This window comes from Rhineura floridana, chromosome 17 (assembly GCF_030035675.1).
Source record: "Rhineura floridana isolate rRhiFlo1 chromosome 17, rRhiFlo1.hap2, whole genome shotgun sequence".
Lineage (NCBI taxonomy): Eukaryota > Metazoa > Chordata > Lepidosauria > Squamata > Rhineuridae > Rhineura > Rhineura floridana.
The window spans coordinates 10,097,608-10,118,875 of NC_084496.1; the positions used below are offsets into that span (position 1 = coordinate 10,097,608).

Genomic DNA, 21,268 nt, shown 5'->3' on the forward strand with positions numbered 1-21,268 from the left:
TCAGAATGTTCCAATACACTGAATCAGATTAGTGGATGCTTGTAATTGGTGACAAGGTAGAGAAAAAGATTGGTGCAGCTGCATGTTCTGTAGGTTACTGGCATTATCTGTGGCTGATTCCTCACTATATCTCTCCAAGATAAGTATTCAGTCACACAGGTTTCTTCCAGCTCTCAAGAGTTGCCATGCTTCTGGGGCCCTAAATTGTCTCATTCTTTAAACATTTCTAGGGCTACAACTGTGCGCTACAAGGGGAGGAATCTTCGCATCAAAGCCCCAATGTGCAGGGCTTTGAAGAAACTCTGTGATCCAGACGGTATGTAAGAGACTCCAAGAGGGAAAGGCAGTTTGAGACAGACTGTCAAGAAAGACACCCCCTCCCCAGTTTCATAATTTAGTTGGATTTATAACTTAGTTGGATGCAACTCACAGAGTCTTATGGCACCTTTAAATACATAATAAATTAATTGCCACATAAGTTTTCATGAACTATAGTCCACTTCATCTGATGTGTGAAGCATTATCCGTAGTTGCAGATAATGGTGTGCACATGATGGAGTGGGAAATGGTCAATGGTGAGGACACAAGGAAATGCAGGAAAGTAGTACTGACCATTCACAAAAAAGTAGTTGATAACACAAACATCTTGGCATCAGCAACCTGACTAACGCATCTGATAAAAATACCTATTCCACAAATAATAGCGGTGAACTTTTTTAGTTTTTTATTTTTATTTAGTAAAATGTATATACCGCTTGATTGTTAGGAGTTAACAAAAAAAAAATCTTGGTGTATTCTAGTTCAACAGTTTTATTTATTTATTTGATTTGATTTATATCCCGCCCTTCCTCCCAGCAGGAGCCCAGGGCAGCAAACAGAAACACAAAAAACACTTTAATACATCTTAAAAAGACCTTGGAATACATTAAAACAAAACAACATTAAAAACATTTTTTTTAAAGGTTTAAAAACATCTTTTAAAAAAAAGTTGAACGTTGCAGTCTTTCTTTGAAGTTCCTTTTTTTCAGGGGTGGCAAATGTTCCCTCACTGGTTTTTCTATATTGTCTTTTCTGATATCAGATTTGCGTCCATTTATTATTATTATTATTATTATCATCATCATCATTAATTTTTATTCAAATTTTCAAAGACAAAAAACAAAACAAAACAAAAACAAACAATAAAATAAAATGTTGACTTCCGATTTGTCGCAGATCAGTTATAGATCTACAATATATAACAATCCTGTCTCTAAAATTATATTATAAAATCACTTTCCTCCAGTAGTTATCTTAATTAATCATCAAATCTCATAAACATTACTTTATTCTTTCCACAAAAAGTCAAAGAGAGGTTTCAATTCCTTGAGAGAGATATCTTTCAATTTTTCTCCAAATAAACATGTCGCTTAATCCATCTGATTCAAATCTGTTAGGCCCAATAATTTCAATAGCCATTCTTCCGTTATCTGTATTAATTCCATCTTCAATAATCCTGTTAAGTCCAGTAATTTCAGTAGCCATTCTTCCATTATCAGTATCCCATAATAATCTTGTTGTCATAGCCATAGTCCAAATAAACATATTGATTAATCCATCTCGTCAAATCTGTTAGGTCCAATAATTTCCATAACCATTCTTCCATTATCAATATTAATTCCATCTTCCATCTTCAATGGTCCTGTTAAATCCAGTGGTTTCAGTATCCATTCATCCATTATCAGTATCCCATGATGATCTTGCTGTCATAGCCATAGTCATATAACAAGAGTCTGATGGGAATTTCCCCCATCACAAATATGTCCTTGCCATCAATTCTGAATATGTTGCTGAAATATTGTTGTAAAGTCACATCTCTGCTCTTCTTTTTTACAAAATGCACTGGCTCATCTCTTAAAAGTTTTTCCATTGTCACATATTTGTAGTTAATTCCATAAATTTTTTCTATGTGAAGCCCCATCACATCATTCCAGTCAAGAATTCTGAATATGTTGCTGAAATATTGCTGCAAAGTCATATCTCTGTTCTTCTTTTTTACAAAATGCACTGGCTCATCTCTTAAGAGTTTCTCCACTGTCACATATCTGTAGCCAACTCCATAGATTTTTTCTATGTCAAGCTCCATCACATCATTCCAGTCCAGAAAATTATCCAAGACATTGATAACTTTACCACCAAAATCTTCATTAATTTCTTCAGAGACAACGTTGAATTCCAAACAGTAAACTTTATTTCTAACATCCATAAACTCCAAATCTTTTTCCAATTTCACATTTGTTCCAATCTCCAGGGCTTGTAGCTTCCCTTTAATTTTTCTTTTCTCATCTCTAATCTCATCAAACACCTCTCACAGAATCCCCTATTTCTTTAAGCTCCTGCGTCATTTTGTTAAATTCAATTTTCATCTCCTGTCTACCCTGTCTCAGGGTTTGTTTCGTTATCTCAATCTCACCCATTATTTTCTGAAACATAATTTCTTCCATGGTCTCAATCACTTTCCTGGTTGTCATTCTTAAAACCACAGAAACAAAAATTATTTCAGCCACAATTGGGTTAATATTCCAGGCTTGCTGACATCAGTGTAGACAATACAGCCTGCCTTATCTTTTATGTGTTCAGGAATACAAAACAAACTTAGTTCCCAACATCAAAACAATTAGTGGCGTCATGAACAAGCAGATTCGTCAAAATGAAATAGACTAAAAAAATAATAATTTTTTTCCCCCTCCTCGAAATAGAAATTCCTCTTCCGTTGGTATCTTTAGAATGCACCTCCAGGACAGCTTTTTGCAATAAAAACAAATAAAAGCTTTTTCGATTTCTTTCCTTCTTAATTTTGTGAGTGAAAGAGAAAAGCTATAACTCACCCAGAAGTTCTTCACAGCTGATTCATTGACAAATCTCTTTTTTGCTGCAACAATTTAAACCAAGTGAAAAAAGAAAATAGAAAGAAGGATGCTTATCTGCCTGTTAGAGTCCGTTTTTCTTTGAAGAAAAGATAAATGTGTCGCTGTAATCAGCTAGAGCTTGATGAAAGTCCATCCGGCATTGCAGTTTGAACCTTCTCTCATAAATAAATGAAATCCAGTCCTCCCCACAAGAACAGGCTTTGTGGTTAATCTCTATGTTTCTCCCTGTCCGGGAGAAAATCTTTACCAGTCAAAAAGAACGTTTTGACTGATTTTAAAGCTGAAAAAGCTTCTTCTGAGACGAGAGCTCGACTCAGAGGCAGCACAGGCAAAGCAACCCTTCCCGGAAGTCGCGTCCATTATTTTGAGTAGAGACCAGCTTGTCCTATATAGGCAAATGATAGTACATATCACATTGGAAGGTGAGCAGTTGAATGAACCCATGATGATGATAGAGTAGATGTGGGGCAGAGTTGGTATCTGGGTCTACCACAAGCTCTGGTCTCTTTGTCTCTATTCCTGTTGTCAAGAGATTGCAGTTTTCTTAGCAAATCAGTGGTGTCCTGTATGTAACTTGGAATACTGGTGGAATGTGAACTGAGAATGGAGTCCATGTAACCAGACATCCCGACTGCGATGGAACCAATGCCCCAAACTGGGGGGTGCCCAGGATTGACTGGTTGCTATATTTGGGAGAACAGATCAAAGATGCATAGTTGAGGCTCCTGCGGTTGCCCATGTGTGTTTGGTCCTGAACATCTGTAGGAAATTATCAGATTGTACAGTACTTTTTGACATTCCTCAGTGGGATCTGTGGCAGAGCTTGGAAAAGTTACTTTTTTGAACTACAACTCCCATCAGCCCCAGCCAGCATTGGCTGGGGCTGATGGGAGATGTAGTTCAAAAAAGTAACTTTTCCAAGCTCTGATCTGTGGACAAGAGCCTCTAAAATGTAGTGTTGGAGAGTTGCTTTTCAACCTCCCTTTATGTAGCCTGCTTTGTTCACAATGACTCCTCCTCCTCTGTGTCAGTCTGTTTAATTACGATGTCAGCATTGTTTCTGATGCTGTGGATGGCAGCGCGCTCTATGCAGCTCACACTGTGTGGCAAATTTTGCTGATTACATTAGCGTTGGTGTAGAGGCAGCCTTATGTGAAAATCTAATGTTACAACCACATGGAGCAGATGAGTAGAGGGGCTGCGTGCCTGTATGTGTGCACAAGAGTGAGGGGTGGACATCCCCCCCCCAACTGGCATGCAGCCCCCGGAGGGTTGACCAAAGGTGAATGTGGTCCTCTGGCCATAGTAGGTTCGCTACCCCTGATTTACAGGAATGCAAATGCGCTACAGATGTGGAACAGCTTTATTTTAGGAATTTTCACTGCATCTTACCCTCAGGCATTAGTGATGAGGAGGATCAGAAGCCAGTGCGTCTTCCACTGAAGGTCCCTGTCGAGTTGCAGCCAAGGAATAATCATGCATGGGCCCGTGTACAGAGCCTAGCCCAGAATCCACGTCTCAGGTATCCTAAATCAAGAGGCTTAGGTTGGGATGGGTGAGAACCTGGACCTAAATGTTGGTTTCAGAATTTATTAAGATTGAATAAAAGCTAGTGTTTTGTGCATAACGAAAGCTTGAGAGATGAATTTGGATATTTATTGGTGCAGCAACTACTTTAACCACTGCTAGCAAACCTCTCCCCTGCAGAATGTAAGAGTCCAAGTAGTTCTGTGTCCTGAATCCCTATGATAGTGTTTTCTATATGGCTGTTTGTTCATTAATGCCAGCAGTGCCAGTGTTCGCACATTGGAGCAAACCATACTTAGTGGCTTACTGTGAATGCAGAGATCAGTCAATCAGATATTTATTACAGTCAACCAGCCATTAAAGTACAAACTGTAAAAATACCTACTCATAACCTCAGAAGAACGAAGCGACGAGTTAAGAGCTACCAATCATAGCAGGTCCAAGAGATATTACAATTCAGATATGTTCAGTAATAGATTTATTACACTACTCAAGGAAGATACTCAAAAGGGTCGCTATGTATTGACCAGGAAACTGCCTTATTAGGAGTAAATTATGCATTCCTTGACCTCTTGATAGAATCTACAGGGGGTTTTTTTGAAAAAATAACAACCCGTAGATGGTTTCTGCTTCATTCTTCCCCTTGTTTTTCTCCAAACACATCACAGCTGGTTAACTAAGAATGCCAATCAAGCCTGGTTTTGGAGCAAAACAAACCACAGTGCCCAAGTTCAGGCATAACGCTAAGCCAGGGATGGTGGTGAGCTCTTGCTCACATCAGGGAAGGAGCACAGTGGGTGGCATCTGTGCATTCACGATAAGCCATTAACTGTGGCAGGAATGCAGCTGGTATTTTTCCTCCAAAAGAATTGGAAATTAAGGGGTACGTGTCCACTTGCAGAAAATGCATACTTTTGTTTAGCTCATACTGTGACTTCTGTGCTATGTTCTCAGTGGAACATCATCTGCTGAATTTTTTTCTTGCATGGCTTGCCAGGATGATTGTAGAGCTGCATCGTAAGGTGTCCAGTCTCATTGAGTTCCTGAAACAGAAATGGGCTCTCCATGAGGTGCGCATTGTATCCTTTTTTCCGCCTTGTTCAGAAGTTTGGTTTTGTGTTCAGGGAACAGTTTTTCACATAACTCACGTCCAAGTTCTTGAAAGCCATTCATGTTAATCGTGCCCTTCCTGCATGCTCTCCTTATAAAGACCTCATATGGAATCCCAGGCCCTTGAGGTCCTCTCTATCCACCCCATGAGATTGTCCCCAAGTCATGCCCGTCACCTGCCTTGCTGTGCACTCTTCTTGAGTGCTTTTGCATGACTAGAATGTATCCTTTAACTGGTAATGCCTCTTATTTGCCTAGATCAGGTGTGGGGAATCTGTTGCTTTCCATATATTTTTGCTGAACTACAACTCCCATGAGCCCCAATGAACATGGCCAATGGTCAGGGATGATGGGATTTGTAGTTCAGCAACATCCAAAGGGCCAAATGTTCCCCACATCTGACCTTGATGTTGGATAGAGAGATATGGATGTATAGAAACCTCAGGGTAGAATAAGAAAAAGCCATTGGCCCATCTAGTCCAGCATCCTGTTCTCATGTGGCCAACCAGATGCCTATGAGAAGCCCACAAGTAGGACCTGACCACAAAAGCACTCTCGCCTCCTCCTTCAGCAGAGGCTCCTGAGTAAGTTTAACAGTCATGGGATAAGAGGAGAGGCCAGTAACTGCTTAAGGAACAGGAAGCAGAGAGCAGGAATAAATGGATAGTTCTCCCAATGGAGGGATGTGGAAAGTGGAGTCCCCCAAGGTTCGAGATTGGGACCTGGGCTTTTTAACTTGTTCCTAAACAACCTAGAATTAGGGGTGAGCAGCAAGGTGGCCAGGTTTGCTGGCAATACTAAATTGTTCAGGGTGATTAAACCAAAAAGGGATTGTGAGGAACTTCAGACTGGCCCAACTGGCAGTAAAATGGTAAATGCACCACAGTGTCAGCAAGTGTAAAGTTATGCAGCCATCTCAAGTCCCTGCATGGGCTCAGCTGCACACCTTCTCAGGAGCAAAGCGGGACCCTTTTCTTGCTCTTGATCCACTCGTTTTTTTTGCTTCAGCCCCCCCACAGGTTTGCCTCCGGCCCCCCAGAAGGCTGTCCATGAGAGAATGGGCCCACGGGCTGAAAAGGGTTCCCCAGCCCTGTTGAAAAGGACTTCTTTCCTCTTGGGAGGGGGTGCACTGTAAGGAGGTTTTCTCTCCTATTTCTAAATGCTGCTATATTCCTTAATGTCCTGTGTTTAGCGTAAAACACTAGCAGAAAGGCAGCTACAAGACTCCAGGGATTCCGAAGCAAGTGGCAACTATTCAGAGGAGAAGGTGATGCTCCATCTCTTCCCTGGAGAGAACTGTACACTTACGCCCCTCCCTGGGGTTGCCAGGGTTGTACACTCCAAAGCGTTCTGTACGGTGCATTGGCAGGAATCCGGCCGGTGCAAGCAGAATACAAAGGACTCTCTCTTGCTACCGCCTGCTCAGATTCTAGGCATACAGAGCGGTCAGGGGACGGCTAGAGGGCAGGTGAAATACCCTCGGGGAACAGAAGGCAAGGGTGGGACCAGGGCAGAGAGCACTACAGACGCAAGTAGAAACACTCAGTCCACATTTGATGCAACTGCCAACACTGAAGACTGCCCCTTGGAGGCTGGGCTTACCGAAGGAGCATCCCCAAGCCTCAGTGTCGCCCATAGTCTTGATAAGCCGCTTTCCGGGCTTCAGGACCCGGGTGGGAGTCTTGAGAAGCCAGTTCCCGCAGCCCAGTGTGCTGAGGGTGGGGAGGCAGCAGCCGTTGCATTGCCATCCGAGTTACCGCCTGGCAGCGCAAACTGTGACTGTGGTAGCATCCCCCCTGATTTGGAGGAGCTGTCTCTGCTTGACCCCTTTCCTCGGTACATGAAGTCTTGCCAGGACCTCATCGTCCCAGAGAAGTGTCTTTGCACAGATAGACTGAATGGGAAAGATTTTGCCTCGGCGGGGCGCTGTCCTCCTGGGAGGCTCTTGTCTGGGAGCACAGAGGCTGGTAGCCTCAGTCCCGCGCAGCTGGCGAGAAGTGGGGTGGGGTTGCCCAGCTGCGGCCTGTCCAGAACTGAAACTCAGGCCCTCCACTGCTGCGGACCGCAAGCCGAAACATGTGCTAAGGAGCTATCGGATACAGTAATGGAGGACTCTCAGGAGAAGCCCAACACCTCACTGCAGCCACCGCCGCCACCTCAGGGACAATTGGTCACAAAGTCTCTCAAGGATGACCCAAGCCATCTTGTGCAACAGGTCAGAGAGGAGGGATGGAGCCTGCGGACCTCCGAGAGCCTTACCTTGGCTGAAGTCTACCTCATGATGGGCAAACCGAACAAGCTGCAGCTAGAGTACGATTGGCTGTCTGTCTTGGGGCCGGTAACCCAGGACTCTGGGGAGCAGATGCCTGAACCTAAATCTGTATCTCCTTCAGCCACCTGTCACAAACAGAAACTCCTCAACTGCCTTTTAAAACTCATCTCCACTGAAGTTAACCCCAAACCAGTAAGTATAATTTGGATTGATGATTTAGCTAAGAGCCACTGTCCTCGGGCTGAACACAAGTATATTTGTGTTGGGAAGGGGAGGCGGAGGCAGATTGAGAACGTAGTGATGTGTTTGCTGTTTTATAGGGTCTTCTTTTTTGTCATTCCCAATCTCAAGGATGCTGAAAAGTAATGTTATTTATTTGTTTGTGTGTTACTTCATTTGTCAATCGCCTCATACCAAACGGTCCCTAAACAACTACAACAAATTTTAAAACATACAATATGAAAACTTCACCACCACCCAAAAAATAAAACAGCCCACTTCAAAGGCCTGAGTGAACAGGGAGGTCTTTGCCTGGAGCCTAAAGATGGATAAAGAAGGCACCGGGTGTGCCTCCCTGGGGAGAGCATTCCACAGGCAGGGGGCCACCACAGAAAAGGTCTGTTGTCATGTTGCCACCCTCTGAACCTCCTGTGGAGGGAGCACATGCAGTAGGTCCTCTGATGACAAGTGCAGGGTCTGGGTCAGTTCATATAGGGAGAGACAGTTAATACCCATTGCTTTTTAAGCCCAAAAAGGCCTTTCTCGGGGGGCTTTTATGTTTATTTCTGGGTCAGCAGGGGAGGGGAGGAGACAGCAAAGGGTTAACTCTTCTTCTGGAAGAAGGCAGGTCCAATCAGGAAAAAAAAACCCTTTAAGTACTTTCAGGAGAGGAGGAACCTTCCGGGTTTGGGTTCTGCCTTCTAGCGAAGAGCAGGGTCACTTTGTGGCTCCTGAGTTTCTGCTTGGGAGTAGATTGCAGACTTTAGATCTCTACCAAAAAAGGAAGAGTGGGTTTTTCCCCCAGCAGTATTTTTCAACCTTGCAGTCCAACATCACTCTCCATCATCCCTGACCATTGGCCAAACTGCCTAGGGATGACAGCAGTTGGAGTCCAGCATCATTGGGGACCCAAGGTTGAAGAACACTTAGCATTGCGATAGTGCCTTAAGTTCGGCAGACCTGATTCACTTGGTCTCCTGCGAAATGGGGGAGGAGGGCAGCTGCCCAGGGAAGCAAGAGCCCTGCGCCTCACATGTGGTGCTGTGTTCCCTCTTTTGATATTCATCAGGATGCTTTAGGGAAGAAGAGACCACACCTGCCTTCTCTTTCCCACCATGTCTCCCTGCACCCACTTGGCTAACAGCCTGGGAAGGGAACACAGGAACTTAGAAAGCTCCCATATACTGAGTTGGACTGTTGGTCTATCTAGCGCGGTGTCCTCTATATACACTGATTGGTAGCAGCTTCCCAGGGTTCCAGACAAGGAGTCTCCCCTAGGTCTACCTGGAGATGCCAGGGATTGAACCTGGGACCTTCTGCATGCTGAACCGATGCTCCACCACTGAGCTGTGCCCCTTCCCTAAGGGAGTTCAGCTCACCACAGATGCAGCCTCTTGTTCTTGGCAGCCTAGCTCTGAGACCAGCAAAGGGATTGGCACACCACATTGTACAGTAATGCCCATCCGCAAAGGGATGTGGAGAGTTCTGGAAGTTCCATCACACTGTGCTGCAGCTTCCATTGGAGGGACCTCTCCCATCGCCAGCCAGCAGCCACAGGGAGCTGGAAATGGGCCCTTCGTAAGGTTGGAGGATCTGTCCCAAACACCTTACTGATTTGACAGCCTGGTGGCCACACAACTTCCAGACACACATGTTCCAGCTAGCTAGCAGGGCCGGTGCCAGAGGGCAGCCAGGTTGGGCCCTGCCCGAGGGCCCCTTAAGGGCCACTCCTTAGGGTGTGGGGGTAGCACTCCCCTTCCATGATCCTTAGCAGGGACGACTTCCGACCTTGCCACAGATCGCAGAGACGGAGCTCCCAGCCCCCCCCCCCAATAGACTGTGCAGGCCTGCAGTGCCCATCTGCTCCACCTACCTCTCCTCCCTTTCTGTGAATGTTCTGTACACACTGTGCGTGGAGCTTCCATCAACCAAGATGGCAACAGAGGCTTCTCTAAGGGACTGATGCCCCTACCACCACCTTGATTGATGGCAGGCATGTGCACGCATGCAGCGTAGCACATATACATGCCATCAACGAATATGGTGGCAGGGGTATCAGCCCCTTAGTGAAGCCTCTGCTGCCATCTTAGTTGATGGTAACGACTTGCCTGCTCAGTCAGTGCACAGGGCATTCACAGAAAGAGAGAAGAGGTAGGTGGAGTGGTCCTGCACGGTCTGTAGGGGGGGCTGGGAGCAGGGCCCCCGGGTCAGGCTGGCACCCAAGAGCCCAGTCACACCTGGTGCCAGCCCTGGTAGCTAGCATCCTCTTTTTAGTTTAGTTTAGAGGTCATCTCTTCTGTGTAAACAAAAACGCTCGCCTTAATCCTAGGGAAAAGCCTTGCTCCCAGGCAACCTTGCAGTCAAGGAAGCACAATCCTACATTCTAGTATTCTTGTTTCAGTTGGCAGCAAAGCTAACTCTCAAGGCTAACTCTGCAACACATAACACTAGTTTGGTTTCTTAAGAAGGGCATCACTTCCAGGCAAGTCCTGGTGAGAGGGACACCATTTCAGCTATCACAGGGCAGACATCCAAGGTTGGTTCACAGAATGCCAGAGCCCAGCAGATTTTGGGGCTGCACCAATTCAGTCACAGTCCTGAAATGTGAAATGGCAGGTGGAGCCAAATACAGAGGTAAGTGAGGGAATCTCTTCCGTCAAAAAGATCTGTTTTCCTTTTATGCTTCCGATGACTGATACGTCCTTTCACTTATTTTCAGCTGAGTAAAATGGGTGTTAAATCAGTGGTTTTGAAAATTGAACTAATAATCCCAGGAGTATGTACCTTTATTTTTTTAAAAATGGGGAAGGGCCTAATATCACAAGAAGCAAAAGGGGGCTATCCCTCAGACTTCTGAAGACAGACATCAGAGCCACTCCCACTCCATCAAGTTAAAGTTTGCCTTGGAAGGAGAGATGCATCGTCTTTGCTCCCAACCTCGCCCTGTCATTCTTCTAGGTAGTGTACTTGTGCTGGTCAGGAAGATGAGGTAGACAATACCACTGCTCTGCTCGTGATTTTCAATTAGGTGCATCTCTCTGGCCATCAGTTATAGGAGGCATCTGGAGCTCAGATAATACGCCAGTCTATTCCACTATAGTAGTTCCTAAGTGTTCTTGGCAGTAACTGTTTATTTATTTTTTATTAAATTTCTATTTTGCCCGTCCTCCTGAAGGATCCCAGGGTGGCAGATTACTATTAATGTGCAGTGTGCAAGCTGTTGACCTACACAAAACTCTTATAGGCTGCAAGGTGAAAGTGTACATCTGGTTCATGCCACCATTCTCTGTGTTAGCCCTCTTCTACTGGAAGATCCTTTTGGGTGAGCAGGAAAAATAAAGTGATAAGGAGGGGTGAGCAACTTGTGGTCCTCCAGATGTTGCTGGATTACAACTTCCATCATCCTTGACCATTGGCCATGCTGGCTTGTTGTTGATGGGAGCTGGGATCCAACAGCAGAAGGCCACAGATTCCCCATCCGTGATAAGGCAAAGCTTGCACAGGCAGACTTCCCATGTCTAGGACAGCCATGCGTTCTTTCACCCCTTTGGCATGCAACAATTGGGATTCATCAATTTCCTCTTTCTTTTCAGACCCCTGAAATGAATTCTGTTGCAACATCTCCTATAAAGCCCACTCAAGAGGAACATGCTTTGACCCCTCCTGGCAAGGTGATTGCCGTCAGCACCAGGAGTCCAGGCTGTGCACGTAATCAGCCTGCCCTTCACAAGAAAACCTTTTCCCCCACTATCACTTCCAGTTCCTCAGGTGAGTCAGTTTTTTGGACAAACAGATCCTGTATGCCCCCCCTCCAAAAAAAAAAAAGTGCTCTTTCCAAATTCTGCAGTGAGGAAACCCAAATTCTGTGATCTGAATAAGTTGCATAAATTGAACGATTATAATCTGACAAAGTAGTAGTTTTCAACCTTTCTGCTTGTAAGGAAAGCAGTTCTCCATTGGAAAGCCTGCCATTTCAGTGCCAGTCTGGCACATTTTGCATCAATCTGGAGGCACTTGTAAAGCATGGATGGGAAACCTGTGGCCTTCCAGATGTTGGACTACAACTCCTATGCTATCTAGACTTGATGTGAGTTTGGGTCCAACAACATCTGGAAAGTCATAGGTTCCCCACCCCTGTATTAGGGGATGCAGAAAGAGGCTATAACCAGAATTGGCTCCACTCTGATTCAAAGCAAACAATGCATATATTGCTATTCTTTGTTTCTTAATACCCTACTCTTCCATTTTAAAAGAGAATGCTCAAAAGCAGTTTACAACCATAAATGCAATGCAATGCAATAAGAAAACACATCACTAGCAGATATTAAAACAAATAGCAGCAAAATTAAAAACAATCAAGTAAAGGGCATCTTGAAAGCACATGGAGTGAATGTGTATTTTTCCTGTTCACTGAAAGGGAAGCAGAGATGGCACCAGGTTGACTTTCCTGGGGAAGGAATTCTCCAGCCCCAGCAGAAGAGTCCCTGTCCCATGTGCCCACTTGTCATATTTCTGATGGCAGAAGGACACAGAGCAGTAAGTTCGGGCAGGTTAAGGTATCCGTGTCCAGGCCAGTGTAAAAGCAATGTAAGGCTTTAATCAAACCCAGCACCTTAAATTGAGTATGGGACCAAACTGGTAACCTGTGCAAATGGAACAAAATGGGGTTATACAGTCTGATAATGGACATCCCAGTTAGGTGTTTGGCATTCACATCCTGAATCAATTTTTTTCCAAACTCTCTTTTAAGGAAAATCTGAAGTAGAGAATATTAATCTAGTACGGGCTAGGACAAAGTATTTTCCTGTGCGGCAGTGATTCGTTCTGTCCTGCTTATGCTGGGTGCAGCCTTTGATTCTAAATGGAACAGTTCATGATAAGGATTTACCCACCAACACAATGAGATATTAACTTGACAGTATTATTACCATGGCCTTTTTTCAATATATAAGTGCATTCCCAAGAAATTGGGTCTTGCATTGTAATAGGAATGTGGAAGCAGGAAAGTGCTGAGTGTGTGATGGAGCTGAGGAGAGATGGAGTCCTGAACTATTGTCAGAATACACACATGATGAATTGTACTTTGTGTAACTCATACATTCATTTTACTTCATGTGATCCTCCTCAGCAGTTTTTCCAGGAAACTTCTTGATCGGGATATTCCATTTCTGATGAATTTGACAGTTCACACTCTTCCTAAAAAATAAATAAATGTGGATTTGTGGAAACATCCTTGCCTCCAAGGATGTCTGTGGTGGAAATCGGACCTGACTGTAATTCTCAGTAGTTCTTACGTTTTTTATTGCATCCTACCAGGTTTGAGAAATCACTCCACTCCTCTCTTGGTGGCTGGTCCTTCAGGTTCCGGAAGTGCTGATGCAGATGGTGGCCTCTTTGCCGTTCCCACAACTCTCCCACCCAACAGCAGGCATGGGAAGCTCTTCTTGCAAAGCAAAGAAGCAGAGCTAACCTTCCGGCAGCGCTTGGATACTATCAGTGTAAGCGTTTTTTTTAAAAAAATTGTGGTGGATATTGAACTGTAAAATGTGACCAAGATATACTGATAAGAAGTAAATACAGCTGCCCCCCAAACTGCCCCCACATTAAAAGGGAATTTATTCCCTGTCATAACCCAGGTCACACTGTCATTTAACAGCATTCCAGTTTTGGAAATTATCTAAGTTCCCAAGCTGTTTTAGAAGGCTCTGGAGTGAGGCTGATCAGGGCTTGGCAAAAGGCTTGAATTTAGGGACCCAGTGGGGGATTTTAGCCCAGAAGGAGACTCACCCACTCCATAGCATTTTATTGCTCCACTGTTTATTGGTGGAGGATGAGAACCTCAAGTTGGCCTACTCACTCCACAGGCAGAACAGTGCAACTTTCTTTGAGTGGCCTCTGGTGGGAGGAGCCACCACTACACGTAGAATTCTGGTTCTCCCTTGTGTGCTGCAACAGTGTTCCTTTGGAACTCCTGCCAGATCAGCCCTTTGGTTTAGAAGCACCTTCAACCTTACCTTTCCTGGATTAGCTAGATATAATGGGTAGGAACCAGCTGTGAACAAGGGAAGAGAAGGTGCATTAATGCAGCATATCTGTGCTAGCCTAGACTGCTGGAAGCTCTTTTAGGTGGCTAGCAAAGGAACAAGGTTTATGCTGGATGCTGGACAATGGATGTCACAAGTTGCCTTTATTTCTCTTCAGATGCAATCTGATTTCTTCTTGCCCAAGCCAAGGAAATTACATAATAGACATCTGCGGAAGCCGCTGGTAGTACAGGTCAGAGAAAATGAGTAATTGAAATGTATCTCTTGCATGCTGAATAATTTCATCAAGTATTTTTCATCTGACTTTTTCTTTTCTCTCCATCCACATGGAGTTATAGCTCCTTTTACTATGCGACTGTCTGCATTCTGTTGTGCAAGCATTGCCAGAGACTAGTGCTGGCTGTTCCAGCATTAGTTAAGAACAATTTCAGTTCTTAACTGAAATGATCTTCATGATCATGAAGGTGGTTTCCCAGGGTGAGGCTCATGCATTGCACTCTGGGTGTGCTAACCCCTGCAACTTCCCCAAATATGAGAAGCTCAGCTACGTACTTGAAAGGAAGAGTTGAGAAACAAGACAAAGATGCACTTCTTTGTCACGTCAGGTATGAGAGACCTGTGGCCAGGGGTGTAGTTGTCCAGGGTCTCGCGGTCTTAGACCCTTTACTTTTTTGGGAGCAGGATCCCTATGTCTCCAGCATACTACAAGCCAATCAGCATGAATGGGGAGTGTTTGTCCACTGATTAGAGTCTTCTAACATGCTTCCTTGTCCTTTCCTGCTGATTGGAGCCGATCAGAGTGAAAGGAGGTGAGTCAGCCACGGAGAAGACTCTTCTCGGTAGTTAACACTCTCCTCTTTCATGCTTATTGGCTTCTAGGGATGTCTGTTGTTGTAGGAGAAGGCATTAACAAGAATCTCATTCTCAACCCCGCAGCAAAAAAACCTGTGTGACTAACATGAAGGGACCCTGCCACTACACTACTGCCTGTGTCTTCTCAAAACCCTTTGCTGATACTTGATTTGGACATCATAGACTGGCATGCATCTTTGACTGTCACCTAGTGCAAGGTTGGGGAACCTTTTTCCAGCCTTGGCAACCGTCCAGGGAGCACATGCCAGCGATGGGTGGGGCCAGAGGCAAAAGTGGGCAGAGCAATGATTGAGAATTTTACCTTCACGCAGTAAGCTAGTTTCTACATGCACTTACATACAGTTCTCTATCCTCCATCTTAGCAAGCACGAGGCATTATCAGAGTTGAAGGATACATTCCACCCAGGCAAAAACGCTCAAGGAGGGTGCAAAGCAGGGCTGGTGCAGGATGTGGCTCGGGAGAAGTCCTGAGGGGCAGATAGAGAGGCCTTGAGGGTATCATTTGTCTCCAGGGCCTGAGGTCCCCATCCCTGGTCCTGTGTGTGTGTTTGTGTGCTGGGCAAATATAATGTCTGTAGTAGTCTTGAGACATCACAAATGCACCGTAATAAGAGCTTCTCTTTCCCCAGTGGGCCTGCAGGAGACATCCAGGATACATACCCTAACCCCCCACTGCCTAGGACAGTGTTTCCCAAACTTTTTTTATTTTTTTGTTGCTGGACTCCCATCAGCCCCAGCCAGCATGGCCAGTGGCCAGGAATTATGGGGACTTTGGGCCAGCAACAACAAAAATAAAAAAAGTTTAGGAAACACTGGCCTAGGAGATAAAGGGACACATGATCTAGGATCATATAGACTAAGTAGCTCCAAAGGTTTTTCCCCAGATCTTTCCCCTGCCTTCCCTAAGAAGAGCAGCTTCTCTAGCTTTTCAGCTTCATTTTTCCTGCACTTTGTCTAAACCATACTTTATCTAGTTCTGCTGAGGTTGTGTCATTCCTTCCTTTTCCCCCCTCACAGCTCCTGTCACTTCCTCAGACATTTAGATAACTTAGGCTGTTTCTTCATATTTACTCTCGTGCTTTCCCGCCTTTCTCACCTTCACTTCTCATGGCACTGATAGGAAAAGCAAGTACCAGTCTGACAAAAATAGGCAAATTCAGGTGCCCCTTCTAGGGAGGAACCCCTGTCTCCAAACACACTGGGTACCCTCCTGCTTTTTTGTCACCAGCAGAACAACAAAAGAACAGCTCGGCTCATCTCCAGAGCCTCTGTTGTAAGCAGCTAATGATTGGTCTCTCTGGCAGCTCCTGCCCCATCACAGGCAATTTTGGACTTGAGTGGCACATAGATGTTGCAAATGTGGTGCTACTGCTACCACATTTTCCCATGCCCTCCAGTTAGAAGCAGCACCATCTTAGACTGAAAATCTTACGCTCTTCTCTAGCAAGCAGAAGACAAGGAAACGCTGAGGAAACTTTTGAGGGTGCCTCTGGAGGATGCCCCAGTGGCAGTGCTTCTTGTAGGGACAGTGATCGTCAGAGATGGGGAGGCATTCTGATTGTGTACTCAGGAAGGCACATGAAGCTGTGGCCATCTCCCTTGTGGCTTCTTCCACACCTCTGTTTTTGCCCAGGCCTCCCTGTTATGGATGGAGGACTTGCTGGCTGAACAGGAAATAGACAAGGAATTTTAGCACCACTTTGTATTAAAACTGGCAAAACCCCTAGTTTTTGTAGCTTACTTGACTGTGGATGATTTCCAGCTTGTTACCCATGCCCTGGTGGCTAACAGCATGACCCGGCATGCATTGTGCCTTAAACAGTGGAATGTGGACTTGGCATCCAGATCAAATTCTTTTCACAGGCTCCTGATCCCTCAGTGGGAAGGCTCTGAAGGACCTTCTAACTGAAACAACAGATACAAAGAAGGCCATGTCCTCAGCCCACAAAAGGGCCAACAAGAGACCTTCTTCCCAGGTGCAATATGGGAGGGGTTTCTCTTCCTTTTGCTCCACCTGGCAGTCTCTCTGATAGAGGGCTTGGAGAGAACTAGACCGCCCAGTTGAGAACCTGTTTCCCAGCCCAACCCCAACTATCTGGCTCTGCTAGAACAAACAGCTCTCAGTCCACTAACAAGCATCAATTGTGATGCTGTTCCATCTTTAGTCAGCTGCCACTTGCAGGGGTTTCTTGCAGTTTGGGAGGCTTCTGCAACCTACAAGTAGGTTGTCAAGGCTGTGGCCCAGGGGTATTCTGTAGAATTTCTATCTGTCCCATTGAGTAGGTTAATTTTTCAGATTGATATTCTTTTTTTCAGGGGGGTTACTGTTAATTTGTTTGATTGCAAATTTAGCCACTGGCTCTGGAGCTCCAGATTCTCTACCTATTTAGAGAAGTTTTCTCATTTTCTGCATCTGTAATACCTTCATAGAATTCCACACTTCCTCTCCCTCTCTCTCTATTGTCCATGGGATTGCATTGAGGGAGGAGTCTCAAGATCTACATAGTCATTATGATTCTCGATCACATGTACTTGCCTCTCCTAGGTGGTGGGGGTTAGGGTTAGGTATCCTAGATGTCTCCTGCATGCCCCGTGGAAGGACAATTCATGGTAAGTGACCAATGCTCCATTTTCTAAGATTTTTTTAAAACATGTATTGCCTTTACTTTTCAGAGAACATTGCTTCCCAGGCCATCTGGAAATTCCTCCCAACATGTCTGTTCCTTCTCCATTTTATCAAACTCTTCTGTTACAGGTGAGCCTCAACTATGTGCATACTCTGAACTAAGTCTGCTCCAGGCTGAACTACAAAATAGAAAAAAGACCAGTGAGATAGTGATATTTCACTTGCACAATGAGTTTCAGCCCCTTCCTACCAATGAACACTACCCATGGAGCATTTTACACTTGTTTTCTGTGTTGCCATCTCAACAGCCCTGTGAGGTGGGTCACTATGTGTTATATCTACCCTTTCTCTGAGGAACATAGAATGGCACACTTGCAGAGGAGTAAGCCCCATGGAAACCTGCGGGTCCTGTTTCTGAGCAATTCATTTTTTATTATTACATTTATATCCCACTTTTCCTCCAAGGAGCTCAAGGTGCCGTACAAACATGATTCTCCCCCTCCCTGTTTTATTCTCACAACAACCCTGTAAGATAGGTTAGGCTGAGAGACAGTGACTGGCCCAAGGCACCCAGTGAGCTTTATGGCCAAGCAGGCACTTGAACCGTGCTTAAGGTCATTCTGCACCCTTGAACACCCCTACATGTATGTAAAAATAAGAATTGCACAAGGCTACGTAAGGAACTCACAGATATTGAGGACTTAAATTTGTGTTCCTTGAATTAAGTGTAGTTCCACTTAGTGTCGTAGAATTCTTTCTCATGCAGAAAGACTATTCTCAGTGAAAACATTGAAATGGAAGTCAGATTTTGATTTGATGGTGGATATGACACTTTAGTCAGGTTTTTATTAGTTGCTTGTGTACACTTTATAAATTGGATGCCATTTGTTTGCTTTTTGCTTTCCTGAACACTGTAGCAGCCTAAGTAATATTCCATTTCTTAGCATGATTTTGTAAAATCCTAATTGTACTACTGACGGTTGGCTCTATTTTTATTTTGCTTATTAAGTTGTGCCCAAGCAAAATCATTCTTCAGTGATGGAGCTTATCCAGGGATGGGTTACCCCTCCTGCTTCCTTCAGAGGCAGGGCCACCAAGCAAATGACTTCAGTGACTCTATTACCTTTTGTTGGAGGAGACTCTCCCACCTCCAGTCTCTGCGTGAAGGCAACAGGAATTTCACAGACTTCCAGCTCTGCAGATCTTTTTTTTAATTTTTAACCATGCTAACAGTGGATTCTGTATCTTGTATACCTGCCATTTTTATCTGACCCCTGATGAAGGAAGCTTCTGCAACATTTCCCCAGTTGGCATGCAGCAGGCATCCAGACATCCGTGTCTTAATTCCCATATCATGTGGGCTAGGAAGAGATGTGATCGTGAGAACAGTTTAGTCAACTTCCTAGACCCTATCCCCAGCTCTTTCCCTTGCCTACAAGACAGCTTTCAGTTCTTTTGCTCTGAGGACCTTGTGGACCTTGCACAAGCGTTGGGTGTGTGAGGATTCTGCCGTGGGCCAAGCTCCATTCTCACTCCTGCAGTGACAACTCTTATGTCATAAGGGAGTAGCCCAGAGCTCTTTTTTAGTGTATGTTTGGGGCAAGTCCCATCTGATGCCTCCTGCACACCAACTTGGGAAAATTGGTCACCTACTGTGAAAGGTTCTTCCAGGAGGTGTGCAGGTGGCACTCTTAGCTTTCGGACAATATTTATTATTGTCTTCCTGGATTACCTCTTGGTGCCAAACCTACCTTGGACTGGCAAGTACTTATTCCCCAATTCCCTTCAATTCTGCTCTTGCCCAGCTACCGGTCAGAACTGGGGGTGGAGTCCAGGGAGCTGTCTAAACTGTTCAGTCTTGGTCACGTGTCTGGGCCTGGCCTAGATGATGTGGAACTTAACCCATCACTGTCTGGATACCCCCTGCACACCCCTTTAAAAGGATTGTTCACAGTAAGTGACCAACAATCCTTCCTTTTTTATGTCCCATGGAGGAGTAACCAGAACTGCCAACCAAGAGGAGTGTAGTTCCCTGGCTATTTGTAACAGTGTATCCCATTTCTAACACCGTCTCATGTTTTTTTTTTTACTTCCCTGTTCTTAGGAAGAGGATCTTTTCGGCCAATCCAGTCTTCACTTACTAAAGCAGCTGTGTCCCGCCCTATCGTTCCCAAGGTTCTTCCAGCTCAAGCCAGCAATCATCTGTCTAGTAGGTTTCTCCTCGGAAAGAGGTAGTTCAGAGAGAGTGTGTTTAAAGGAATGCTGTGCTAGCCATGAGGAACAGACTGACTGCTGTTAACCATTTTATAGCTATGTATTTTGCCTCCTCACCTTCTGGGTTTTCTGTTCTGATCAATAAGTAGAACCCCTGCTGTTTTCAACTGCAGTGGAGATGGGCAGCTCCGATGTCAGCGGGGCAGTGGAATCCGCTACGGGTTTCAGTCTGAACTTTCAAGGAGCTCTCCAAGGTGCACCTTGGAGAGCTCCTTGAAAGTTCAGACTGAAACGCAGAACGGTTTCCACTGCCCCGCTGACATCGGAGCTGCCATCTCAACTATCCGTCCGGTAGAAGCAGGAGTGACTCTCCTGATGATGTGGAGCCACAGCAGTAGCGTCCAGGCAATATAATCACTGGGTTGAATCTAACGCTGGTCCTACTCAGAGTGGACTCATTGAAATTAATAAACATGGCTGACTTAGGTTCATTAATTTTAATGGGTCTACTCTGACTAGAACTGAATTGGAGAAAACCCACTGCCACGTACCAAGAGATGAGGCAGTGGTGAGACCAGGGCTGTGTGAACTCAACCCAGCATTCGCACGGGTGCATCCATGCATCTTGACCTTGCCATTGCCTCCTGGTAAGCAGAAGTGACGTTGCCTTGGAGGCTCTTGGTGCAGCTTCTGGTAAAGAGGCTTCCATTTCAGGGGTGGGCAGTTTTTCCTTTTGGGACCCAGTTTTCCCTAAGAAACAAGAATCAATTAAGTATGTCTGGGGATAAAAGTTAGATTTTTTGACCTGGTGTTAATAAAGGCCATGCTTTCAACTAACCATGTCTTAGAGGAACAGTATTAGGAGAATGATGAAAGAACTCACTTTTCTTTCTTATTTGATGAAGATGATGAATTAGACTTCTTAGTTACTTGGTTCCAAAAGGTCTCCAAGCAACTTAGAACGCATTTAAAACATAAATATAATTACATTATACCATAAAAGCAAAACAAAACAACTCCCATAACAGCCACAGGAAGCTTTGGCTTTATATTAGTAACAATATGTCATCTTATTCTATCAAAAGTCTGGGGGAAAAGATAAGTCTTCACCTGGCGCCAGAAAGATGTCAAGAAAGGCGCCAGGCAGACCTTTTGGGGAGAGCATTCCACAGATGGGGAGCCACAACTGAAAAGCCCTCTCCCTTGTCACCACCTTCTGAGCCTCCCTCAGAGGGGGAACCTGGAGAAGGGCCTCAGAAGAAGATCTAAAGGTCTGGGTAGGTTCATATTGGGCAAATTTTAGTTATTGTGCACCTGAAATTAGCAGGTGGTGTACCTGCAAAATGCTATATTTTTGGAGAAGGCTTTTAGGTGACAGAGGTATGGATGATGGCTCCAAATTTTGTGGAACAACCCACAAAATGTACCCCCCAATTGCTATCTTGTAATTTGCTTGCTACGTAGTTACTGAATA

The 21,268-nt window shown here is 44.9% G+C and overlaps 1 protein-coding gene across 4 annotated transcripts in view; it reads left to right on the forward strand.

The window, feature by feature from the left end:
• CRAMP1 (cramped chromatin regulator homolog 1) overlaps nucleotides 1–21,268 on the forward strand; it is a 53,023-nt gene that overhangs the window by 19,636 nt on the left and 12,119 nt on the right. For all 4 annotated transcript variants that reach the window (XM_061599725.1, XM_061599726.1, XM_061599724.1 and 1 more), the window contains 9 exons: nucleotides 231–316; nucleotides 4,308–4,431; nucleotides 5,434–5,515; nucleotides 6,739–8,010; nucleotides 11,631–11,805; nucleotides 13,354–13,535; nucleotides 14,239–14,313; nucleotides 17,628–17,709; nucleotides 19,685–19,789. In XM_061599725.1, coding sequence (XP_061455709.1) covers nucleotides 231–316; nucleotides 4,308–4,431; nucleotides 5,434–5,515; nucleotides 6,739–8,010; nucleotides 11,631–11,805; nucleotides 13,354–13,535; nucleotides 14,239–14,313; nucleotides 17,628–17,709; nucleotides 19,685–19,789 — 2,183 coding nt within the window. The remainder of the gene's footprint in view (nucleotides 1–230; nucleotides 317–4,307; nucleotides 4,432–5,433; nucleotides 5,516–6,738; nucleotides 8,011–11,630; nucleotides 11,806–13,353; nucleotides 13,536–14,238; nucleotides 14,314–17,627; nucleotides 17,710–19,684; nucleotides 19,790–21,268) is intronic.